The 12,631-nt window shown below is 38.6% G+C and overlaps 1 protein-coding gene across 6 annotated transcripts in view; it reads right to left on the bottom strand.

Annotated features, from left to right (window-relative positions):
- The window catches only part of ppfia4 (PTPRF interacting protein alpha 4), a 139,301-nt gene that overhangs the window by 14,593 nt on the left and 112,077 nt on the right, over positions 1-12,631 (bottom strand). For all 6 annotated transcript variants that reach the window (XM_079844369.1, XM_079844368.1, XM_079844370.1 and 3 more), the window contains exons 15-19: positions 10,720-10,948; positions 10,547-10,582; positions 10,162-10,292; positions 865-983; positions 656-737 (exon numbers count right to left, since the gene is read on the bottom strand). In XM_079844369.1, coding sequence (XP_079700495.1) covers positions 656-737; positions 865-983; positions 10,162-10,292; positions 10,547-10,582; positions 10,720-10,948 — 597 coding nt within the window. The remainder of the gene's footprint in view (positions 1-655; positions 738-864; positions 984-10,161; positions 10,293-10,546; positions 10,583-10,719; positions 10,949-12,631) is intronic.

The raw sequence follows: 12,631 nt of genomic DNA, 5'->3' as shown, positions 1-12,631 counted from the left end.
AAAATAATAGTTATAAATTACATTATTTATAAAAAATGTATAAACATAATAAATATTAAATTTACAATATACATACAATATTAAACAACCCATGAATAAATGTTTTAAGGTTAAATGATAGCATATGAGAAGTACATCTGTTTTTGTGAATATAGAAGACATAATTTTGACATCGTTTAAAAAAAATTTTTTTATTAGACTGCAAAGGCTATCTAATTTATTTTCCTCATCTTACACCCAAACAAGAAGAACATTTCGTTCTTAGAACAGTGCCAAAGAACGGAGACACACACACACACACACACACCCATATAACTCATCCACATGGCAGGTGCTAATTAGGAAACCTATTTTTTCTGTCACACTAATGGTCAGGGGACAGAGATAAGATGTGGAGATGAGGACAGACTCGACAGAATGGTAATGTACACTTAAATGAGGCCCTGTTATTAACCTACTATTAAGCGTTATTTGTAACTTGTTTATCTGCAGGAAATGGCACTTTGCCATCGAATTGATTGGTCATTTGCTTTAATTGAGCCGTGTAATTAGGTAATAAGGATTAGGTCAGATTAGCGAATGTCTCAGGGTGATTTGGTGGGCGTCAGTGTGAAGGAGCTGTATGAGTGAGAATCACAGAGCAAGAGAGACCTACTTTTTCTTCATCCTGCGGTCTCGCTCTGCCTGTGTGCCCAGTTTGCTCAAGGTCATGGTATCTCCAATACCCATCTCGAAATCTGTCACAACATATTAAAATACTGTTAGTTAAGGAGTATATGATCTTCATTTACTTAGTTATCTGAAATCAAATAAAAATGAGACATTTCCTGCATGTAATGTGTGCGTGTGTTTGTTTCATGGTACCTGGAATGATAGGTGGTGTCACTTGGCCATCCTTGATCAGAGGCTGATCTAAACGTGCTTTCTCCTTCTTGCCAAAGAGACGGCCTATGGAGGACTTTATGCCCTTCTTTTTGTTGCCCCTAAGCAGAGAGAGAAAGAGAAAGTGAGAAAAAAAGGACATTATTTGACTTTTAGCAACTACAAATGACCTTAACTTTATACAAATGAAAAGTAAAGCAATATGGGAATTGCAAATGGGTTTGCAGAAAGTAATCTGTCAGCTAATAGTTGAATACTGCAGTCGAATAGGAACAGCACCAAAGACTACATATACATGTGCACCAATAATGCGATTATTTCTAATAATCAGAGTAAGGCCTTAATCGTGGTAAGATGTTAACATGACATGAGCAGAAGCCTTCACTCCAGTTTACATGCAATTTTCATTATTGTGATTGTTCGCTCTGGTTATACCACACTCAGATAGACATACAGTATGCATGTTACCGACCATTGTTTTAATCTACAAACATCAAATTCAAAATACATTTTTATGGACGTACTGGACATTATTCAGCGCCGTGATGAACATTGCAATGCCGGGCTTATGCGCTGCCGTAGCGTTCTTTGCGCCATCTGAATGAAGAAACGGAGCAAAGACTGCACAGCGAATTGTGTTGACAGAGTTTAGCGATTCAGAGAAGAAAAAAACTTCATTCATGAAGTTGTGTGAAACCAAGCACATGCGCACTTTGGTCAGAACGGTAATAATGCGATTAAGACGTTTACATGCCTGTTTATTGCGATTAAAATTGGCGTACGCCACATAGTTTAATGCAATTATGGTTACTACGATTATGAGTGTAATCGCATTAGTTTGATATTGAAGTATTGCGTTTACAAGAGATAAAATTATATCGCAATATTGCCAAAATCCCATTATAATCGCATTATGAGGGTTCATGTAAACACACTCATTGACGAGGCTTGGACATTAATCACTGTCAGCATGTTTCCATTCATCATCCATTCAGTTTTGGGATATCACAAAAAAAAAGAGAGAAGATGATGGATAGAAACGCCAAGATGCACATAAACTGTAAAAAGAATACATGCACATGAACTACGCGGGATACATTTATGCGTAACTGGACTAACCAGCGGACCAATTTCTTTAGACAGCATCTCAGTATCGCATGTTGGTTTGGTCATAATGAAATGCCTGAGCCAAAGTCTGTCATTAAAATTACATAATTTTTATTACAGATATTTTGCACCAATTTCTAAGGAAGTGACAATTTTGTTCTCTTGAATGCATTGGATGGAACACAGGATTGTATGTGATACTCCAATATTCCGCATAATTTAAATTCGCAACTTTGAAAGGAAACTAGTGTGAATGCATCCCTTTCAGTATGTTGCAACATTAAAAAAAATGGACTCTATAATATAAATGGACTGTATAAACAAACATTTTTAAAAAGTGCAGAGGAAATGCAAAACACCCGTCCTGTGTGACCATCACCTTATATTATATAACATGCAAGATCATTTCTGTTTGTAATCTTTTTTATCAGCCTGCCCTGTGTAGTGGAAATTAAGTTTGCTTTATGTAAAATGTATTTACTTTATATTATGTATGTGTTTACATAACAACAGACAACTGATTTTAGTGGAAAATTACTGTGTATGTGTGCTCATGTGTCAGACGAACTGAAATTGTGTTTACAACAAAAGGTGTTACATGTCTACAATCCTGCTGTTTTTTGTAGAAGTGGCTCCTCTATCCGAGGCCTGGAGAATGAGAGATGGGTTTTGGTACAAATCTTTAATTCTTATTGTGCATCTCCTTCTATAGTACATATCTTCAATTCCTATTTCGCATAACAGGAACACAGCAGGGTGAGGGGTAACAACGTATATCAGACAGCCCGCACTGGGCGAGGCTGTCCTTCTCTGCAGAAACTTTGTCTGTATGTGAATAGCCTTCTTGCAAGAATAAAATACTTCGAAGACAAGTGGGTTTGGTTTTCATTACAATCTCATCACTAAAGAGTTAAAATTTCCTCAACACCTGCTGGGCCAATTCAATCATAATGAAATCACTCCTCCCCTGACATCACCATGAATTTGTGTGAACATTCTGATAGAGTCTGGCTGCTCTGAAAAGCAGTTTAACTCCCCGACAGTAATGTGGGAGTAGAAGGGACAGAGGGAGACTGAAAAATAGAGAACATAAGGTTTGATTTCTTGATTTGATTCAAATCAATGTGTTTTAGTCTGAGAGTGCGAATTAAATTAGCCAGACTACAAAGGTTTGATTTGTATTCGACAATACCCATGGTAGTTCATCATTAAAAACATTACGCAGCTAAAACCTCACAGAGCTCAAATAGAAGAAGATTCTCTGGAGAGAACATCTGGAGGAACATAATTAAAAACACAGCATCACTGATGGCTAAAAATGATGCTGCCCACCAGGAAATCCTTTTGTTATTTGCATAAGTGTAAGATTAGAAAGTATGTAAAGACTGCATGCATTGATCAAAAATACAGTGTCAACAATGATATTGTGAAATATTACAACAATTTAAAATAACTTTCTTTAAAAAAAAAAAAAAAAAATATATATATATATATATATATATATATATATATATATATATATATATATATATATATATATATATATATATATATATATATATATATATATATATATATATATATATATATATATATATATATATTGTCATCGTAGGTGCACGTCCACTGTGAGAGACATAATCTAAAAAAAAAAATCCAGAAATCACAATGTATGATTTTTTAACTATTTATTTGTATGATACAGCTGCAAATAAGTATTTGAACACCTGAGAAAATCAATGTTAATATTTGGTACAGTAGCCTTTGTTTGCAATTACAGAGGTCAAACGTCTCCTGTAGTTTTTCACCAGGTTTGCCCACACTGGAGGAGGGATTTTGGCCCACTCCTCCACACAGATCTTCTCTAGATCAGTCAGGTTTCTGGCCTGTCGCTGAGAAACACGGAGTTTGAGCTCCCTCCAAAGATTCTCTATTGGGTTTAGGTCTGGAGACTGGCTAGGCCACGCAAGAACCTTGATAAGCTTCTTACAGAGACACTCCTTGGTTATCCTGGCTGTGTGCTTCGGGTCATTGTCATGTTGGAAGACCCAGCCTCGACCCATCTTCAATGCTCTAACTGAGGGAAGGAGGTTGTTCCCCAAAATCTCGCAATACATGGCCCCGGTCATCCTCTCCTTAATACAGTGCAGTCGCCCTGTCCCATGTGCAGAAAAACACCCCCAAAGCATGATGCTACCACCCCCATGCTTCACAGTAGGGATGGTGTTCTTGGGATGGTACTCATCATTCTTCTTCCTCCAAACACGTTTAGTGGAATTATGATCAAAAAGTTCTATTTTGGTCTCATCTGACCACATGACTTTCTCCCATGACTCCTCTGGATCATCCAAATGGTCATTGGCAAACTTAAGACGGGCCTGGACATGTGCTGGTTTAAGCAGGGGAACCTTCTGAGCCATGCATGATTTCAAACCATGACGTCTTAGTGTATTACCAAGAGTAACCTTGGAAACGGTGGTCCCAGCTCTTTTCAGGTCATTGACCAGCTCCTCCCGTGTAGTTTTGGGCTGATTTCTCACCTTTCTTAGGACCATTGAGACCCCACGAGGTGAGATCTTGCATGGAGCCCCAGTCCAAGGGATATTGACAGTCATGTTTAGCTTCTTCCATTTTTTAATGATTGCTCCAACAGTGGACCTTTTTTCACCAAGCTGCTTGGCAATTTCCCCGTAGCCCTTTCCAGCCTTGTGGAGGTGTACAATTTTGTCTCTAGTGTCTTTGGACAGCTCTTTGGTCTTGGCCATGTTAGTAGTTGGATTCTTACTGATTGTATGGGGTGGACAGGTGTCTTTATGCAGCTAACGACCTCAAACAGGTGCATCTAATTTAGGATAATAAATGGAGTGGAGGTGGACATTTTAAAGGCAGACTAACAGGTCTTTGAGGGTCAGAATTCTAGCTGATAGACAGGTGTTCAATACTTATTTGCAGCTGTATCATACAAATAAATAGTTAAAAAATCATATATTGTGATTTCTGGATTTTCTTTTTTAGATTATGTCTCTCACAGTGGACATGCACCTATGATGACAATTACAGGCCCCTCCATGATTTCCAAGTGGGAGAACTTGCAAAATAGCAGGGTGTTCAAATACTTCCGTGTTTATCTAAGCGCAGGGCTCCAGACTGTAGCCGAAGATATACTAGTGTCTGTGGATATTAAACTGCAAAATACTATTTAAATATTACTCCTCCATGTACTGCGTCTCTGTGTGAATGACGGGGCGCAGAGGCGCGGGCGGGCGCTCCATCGCTGTCTTTGCAGTCTCTGCCGTGTCTCACTATCTGGTCACTATATAAGGACACGAACGCATAAACCGTCCCTTCATGAGAATTTACCGTTTAATTTGAGAAAACTGTCATATCATGAACACAGACACTCAAAAGTCATGGAAACCTGTCAAAATAAAAGTTTGGTTTACCGAGTACCATACAATTTTTATGGTATTGGTACCGACTACTGGAATTTTGGTACCGTGACATCCCTATATATATATATATATATTAGGGGTGGCACGGTTCACAAAACCCACGGTTCGGTTCGTATCACGGTTTTAGGGTCACGGTTTTCGGTTCTGTACGGTTGTTGTTGTTGTTTTTTTTAATCGTTAACACTCCAGAAATTTACTTCAGCATAAGGTATATATGGCTTAAACATCCACAATTTAGGATACAGTATTAAAAAATTGTTATATCAAGTTGTTTCCTAACTGGCTGTCTACCGAGTCCGACACATTGGCATAACATTTTTCATGTTAATCATATCAATTTTGATTAGAACAATGCACTGTGGCTTTAATTCAGCTGACCTGATTAACAAATTTCACCATGAAGTGTTCCGTGTGTTTCACAATCACCATATGACATCCAGCGCTGTGAAAAAATAAAATAAAATACACGAAAACACAACACTGCTAGAAGTTTTTGCCCAAACTTCAAAGGCATGTTTAAATTATTAAAACTAGAAGCATATCTTAACTTTTAAATGTTACATTTATCATGTGAACTACTTATATACAACATGTTATATATGCATGTGAACACGGTCGCATTTGCAGCAGATATGCTACCCATCATAAATCAAAGCATGAGACAGACAGGGGTCAGAGGAGAACACCGAAAAATGTGACATAATGGACTATATTTTTCTGTATTTGCAATACACGAGCCGCAGTTCAGCTGCGCGAGACAAACACTGCCCGTGTGTGTATGCGCAACGGGCGCGCGCGGCGCGGCTCCCGCTCTCCGCACTGCGTCTGCCCTGCCTGCTATACGACGCTAGCGCATCCTCCAACAACTCCGGGCAGCCTTCCTTATCTCTCCCACTTTCATTTCTACAGGTGCAGCACTCCACTTTTACTTTACTGTATGTCCACACAAACACACACCTCTTATTTCGCGCGAAAAGGACACCCACTGTCTGAGGTAACATACGGGCACCAGGATACATTGCGCATGCGTCGAACCGTGCGACGCACACACTCCGAACCGAGACAAGCGAACCGAACGGTTCGGTTTTTTTCTATGTACCGTGCCACCCCTAATATATATATACATACATACACAGGGCTATACATTAACTTTTTTTGAACATAGCACTGGTGCTACAGAGGTTGAAAGTTTGAACATAGCACTGGTGCTACAGAGGTTGAAAGTTTTGTAGCACAGGCCGAACAATTGTAGCACATGTATAAAACATCTGTTACCATGTCTGAAAAACATTTAATAATAATAACAATTATTATTATTATACAAACCCAAATCAGAAAAAGTTGGGACAGTATAGAAAACGCAAAAAAAAAAGTGATTTCTAAATTTACTTTGACTTGTATTTCATTGCAGACAATATGAACACAAAATATTTCATGTTTTGTCTGGTCAACTTCATGTCATTTGTAAATATGCATCCTTTCCTGTCATTCAGACCTGCAACACATTTAAAAAAAAGTTGGGACAGGAGCAATTTAGGGCTAGTAATGAGGTAAAATGGTTAAATAATGATGTGATTTGAAACAGGTGATGTCAACAGGTGATTGTAATTATGATTTGGTACAAAAGCAGCATCCAAGAAAGGTCTAATCCTTTAGGACCAAAGATGGGCCGAGGATCGCCAGTTTGCCAACAAATACGTGAGAAAATTATTGAAATGTTTAAAAACAATGTTCCTCAAAGAAAGATAGGAAGAGATTTGGATATTTCACATTCAACAGTGCATAACATAATTAAAAGATTCAAGGAATCTGGAGGAATTTCAGTGCGTAAAGGACAAGGGCGCAAGCCTAAGCTGAACAACCGTGATCTCCGATCCCTCAGGCGGCACTGCATCAAGAATCGTCATTCATCTATAAGCGATATCACCACATGGGCTCAGGACTACTTTGGCAAACCTTTGTCAAGTACCACAATACATAGTTACATCCACAAATGCCAGTTAAAACTGTACTGTGCCAAAAGGAAGCCCTTTGTTAACAGTGTCCAGAAGCACCGTCGACTTCTCTGGGCTCGGAGGCATCTGGGATGGACCATCACACAGTGGAAACGTGTACTGTGGTCAGATTAATCAGTATTTAAGGTATTTTTTGGGAGGAATGGACGCTGTGTGCTCCGGACCAAAGAAGAAAAGGATCATCCAGACTGTTACCAGCAACAAGTCCAAAAGCCAGGGTCTGTCATGGTATGGGGTTGTGTCAGTGCCCTTGGCAAAGGTAACTTGCACTTCTGTGAAGGCACCATTAATGCTGAAAAGTACATAGAGATTTTGGAGCATAATATGCTGCCTTCAAGAAGACATCTTTTCCAGGGACGTCCATGCATATTTCAACAAGACAATGCAAAACCACATTATGCACACATTACAAAGTCGTGGCTGTGGAGGAAGAGGGTACGGGTACTTGACTGGCCTGCCTGCAGTCCCGAACTGTCTCCGATAGAGAATGTGTGGCACATTTTGAAGCGCAAAATGCGACAACGAAGACCCCGTACTGTTGCCCACCTTAAGACTTGTTTGCAGGAAGAATGGGACAAAATTACACCTGAAACACTTCATCACTTGGTGTCTTCCGTCCATAAACGTCTTTTAAGTGTTGTGAAAAGGAATGGCAACATTACAAAGTGGTAAATGCTTTACTGTCCCAACTTTTTTAGAAATGTGTTGCAGGTCTGAATGACAGGAAAGGATGCATATTTACAAATGACATGAAGTTGACCAGACAAAACATGAAATATTTTGTGTTCATGTCTCTACACCGCGAATCACTTTACAGAATATAATAAAATAATATAATTTCTGCCTCATTCTGTGATGTGAAGCACATCCGATCTCAAAAGTAGGTTATTTCAAACACTCGATTAAACGCTTCTCATAACAAGTTTGGAAAGATGTTTGGCACATGTTGCTTTTGGCTTTTCGCAGCGTTGGCCTGGTTTCACACTCAACTTGATTCTATCGAACCCTGGTGTATTTGCGTTCATCTCATCACAAACGTGCACGGCGCATGATAGAAAACAGACCGCGGTAATTATATTGTGTTTTTTATTAATTTGGTGCTATTATGCGCAGCTGAATGAACGACACTTGGGTTTACTGTACATGCACCGCATGAAGTTGGCTTTCTGCTGCTTGCAAACGGACTCTTTAGAGGAAACAGTGGATTGCCATTCATTCGCTGCCCTGATTTTCACTTGCTTTGCATGAATACACTGTAGACTCATTCTCGCTCATATCTAAATCATCAACACTATCATCCCTTACACGTGTTTTATTGAACTAAATACTTCGCAATCAGCTAAAACACATGCCCTGGTTACTTTTCTTCCTGAAGAAGTGCGCACCCGAGTCCGTTGCTTTCACATTCACGCGAATCACGGCACAGTTCGAGTGCCACCGAAGTCAAACCACCTCCTGGCTACAGGTAGTGTCGGGTTTCGGTACCTCAGTGCCATGCATGACAGTTTCGAACTAAACTGCTAATGACTCGCAGCGCTTGCAGAGATGGCGCAGCATGTACTGTGAACCGATCGATCTGCCCTGAACAGTGCTCACGCTTCACCTGCACATTTATTTATTTAAAAATTGAAGTCTTAGTGATTTCATAATCTCACTAGAAAAATCGTGATTTTGGATTAATTTCAGTTCATCGTGCAGCCCTAGATAACCTCACACAAGCACCTAACAAATTCTCACCTCACACAAACGATCTCGGTCTCACATGATAAACTGTATGGCACGCGTATTTGTAGCATATATGTCGCACTGTACAGCCCTGTATATATACCAAATATATAACAAGTCAACATATTAAGAATGATTTTCATAATGATTAAATATATATATATATATATATATATATATATATATATATATATATATATATATATATATATATATATATATATATATATATTTAATCATTATGAAAATATATATATATATATATATATATATATATATATATATATATATATATATATATATATATATATATATATATATATATATATATATATATATATATATATATATATATATATATATATATATATATATATATATATATATATATATTGGCCATGAATTACCAAACTGTTCCCACAACTTACTAATACATCAGCACGTTTTACTAATAGTGTGTGTGTGTGTGTGTGTGTGTGTACAGTATATATATATATACTATATACATATACTATATATACATTTACCAAACAAAGCTGCAAAGGTATAACTTTATTGAAGAGCAAAAATGTAGACGTAGATGTAGACGTAGATGTAGATGTAAATGTGTTTCAGATATTTTTATTTTTATTTTTAAACCTACAATAAGCAAATTCAACTTATTTTCAAAGATTTAAGTTATGATTAAAACCCATTTAGCTCAAAGATCTGGGGGTGGGGAGTTTGTGCATGACACACCTGGAGGTGTATTACAGGACAAATGTGGGTTGCAAGTGACTTGAACAAATGCAAGCTGACAGTAATTAACTAGTTTTTAGACCCATAGTCTCAAGAGCAGTTGAGTGTGTGTGGGAGAGTCAGTGCCTGTAACAAACTCTCAAGTGTGCCTGCTGGATAAATTATGTCTCATCTTGTTCAATCAGAGAGGGATCTATTAGCACCTGAGATGTGACTGTCTGTGTATTTGTGTGTGCATTTACCCTCGGCCATCCTCAAGGCTTCCTGTTAGTTGAGCGAAGTTCATTTGGTCTAGTCTGAGACTTCGGGGGGAGGAAGGGGGCGACGTCTCGCACTTGATGGTGGCTTTGTCCTCTCTGGCTTCCACAGGGGACTAGGAAAAGCAAAAACACACACATACACACACACACAAACAAACAAAAAACATTGTCACAATATCCCCTAACATTAGCATTACACCAAATCTTCACCTCTGAACAGAAACGCATTGATACTTAGTCACCTACAAATAAACACACAAAATCATATTTAATTCCTTCACTTTATCCACAGAAGCTAAATACGCACACACTGAATTAGCCACAAGCAAGCCGATGTTCAGTCATTTAGAGATGAAGACACACTTACAGCCACTCTCCTGCGATGTTTCCTTAAATCACTAGGCTGAAAGTGTTAGCAGGAAGAAAGAGACAGAGGAAAAATACAGGGTGACAGATGATTAAGTGTTGTCAGTGTTAGAAAAAGGACATTTAATAGGGTTAGCACAAATTAAAAGCATTGCAGTGTGAAGCAAGGATCACCAGGGTCATGATGCCCAACTCGTGGGCCGCTGAACCGGATGTCAGTTTTGGCGTGGATCGGCCGCTGACGGGAGGCGATGAACTGGCCAGAGAGAGGGCGGTGACGGAGGTGGGGATGGAGGAGCGTGGCCGCAGGGTCACATTGAGGCCGTCCATACTGCCGCTGTTCACTCGACTCTCAATCTCATCTGCCCGGAGCTCTGCTGATTCCCTCTCCACCTGGATCATTCTAGAACAGAAGAAGAGAGAGAGATAGAGAGAGCACTCAGCACATGGACAGCAGGAACTCAAACTTCCTACATAAAACACACACATCGCTAGACAGCACATATTCTCTGCAGAATACACTTCAAATCAAAGCCAAACGCAAGTGTGTCTGAAGAGCAGTAAGCACATCTGCCATCCTTTTCCAAGCTTTTGTTGGTCGTTTTTTTCATCGGGGAGAAACTGCAATTTCTAATTTCTGTGCCACTAGCACAAAACCAAATAGAACTGCAAAACTATTTAGACTACCGGTATATAAAATAAATAAATAAATAAATATTGTATATACATACATTTTGTACTTGTAACGTGTTACTATGTCACCTGTCACATATTTAAAGTTAAAAAAAGTTATACACATAAACGTTATACACATCAGCTCCAGTTTGTATCCAGCCTCTCATGGAGACTTCAGATGCCCCAACACCTGTGATGAGACGACTCGACGCCTGTGAAGAGACGACTCAACGCCAGCGTTGTTATGGCCTAAAATAATACATGATTGATTAACTTATTCTAACATTTTTCTTTAACATTCTCTTTCTAACATTTTTCAGTGTACATTTATGAAATGCACTTTCTGTAAAGCTGCTTTGAAACAATGTGTATTGTGAAAAGCGCTATACAAATAAATTTTAATTGAATTGAATAAACATTTAAATAATTATCATCTAATTTCATGTCTTATGTTACATCTTATAATGAATTTTATACAGTGACGGCTAGTAATTGTTAAACCATAAATGCACTACTAATAGCCTTAAAGGTCATAATGTATTCAATGTCATCATGACTCCGCTTACTATTGATATCCGTTAGTATTCATGCAGTGGAAGTTTTGTCTGTTGAACCCACAGCTCAGGTCATGAGTCATCACTATCTGCACATTTCAGGTGATAGCTCTGCCATTGTCTGGCATTTATATTCATCCACAACTCAGAATCAATCTGTGTGATGGGCAGATTCAGCTTACAGACTTACAAATATCGCCATATTTGACAGATGTTCTAGCGCCAGCGCTTTGTGCCGCTGAAAGGAAGCCAGACAGCTCGGTATCAGGACAAGCTTCAGAGGACTATTTGGATTTAAACTGAAGTTTTCAAACTGCCTGACAGTTTCTGTTACCGTTCTAGTTATATCTGCAGTCGGCCAGAGCACAGAGAAGCAGAAGTGCTCCTTTATTCAGCGTGCAGGGTCTAAGTCATTGTGAATCCGAAAAAGGTCAGTGAGTTTGAGAAGAAAGTTGACTCTGGCTTTAACTGGTCACCAGTCTGAAGACTGTGTTTAACAAGGCATGTATTTAAAGCACAAGCTCCGATCAATAAGACAAATTACATTTGAAGGCTCTAAGCTGATATCGAGGCAGATGATTATTTCTCATGCAAATCATCCAATCTGTGAAATTGTAAGTACTCATATACTAAAGCAAATATTGTAAAGTGTAACCCCGAGTGAACTGTAAAAGAGTTTTTATTAAAATCTGTTCAAACTGATTAGAAATACATCCGTGAGATAAGGACTTTACTGCTATTTTAAGGGGGCATTTAAGCACCTTTATTTGACACTTTTCGAGCATATAATTTCCTTATAATGTAAGTCAAGGTTTCTTGCACCAAAAAGAAATTAAATAGCCAGCGCAAACCCTCTT

This window comes from Gobio gobio (assembly GCF_949357685.1).
Source record: "Gobio gobio genome assembly, chromosome: 19".
In the NCBI taxonomy this organism is placed as follows: Eukaryota; Metazoa; Chordata; class Actinopteri; order Cypriniformes; family Gobionidae; genus Gobio; species Gobio gobio.
Note: the sequence above shows the minus strand (reverse complement) of the source record. Positions and strands in the feature narration are given on the sequence as shown.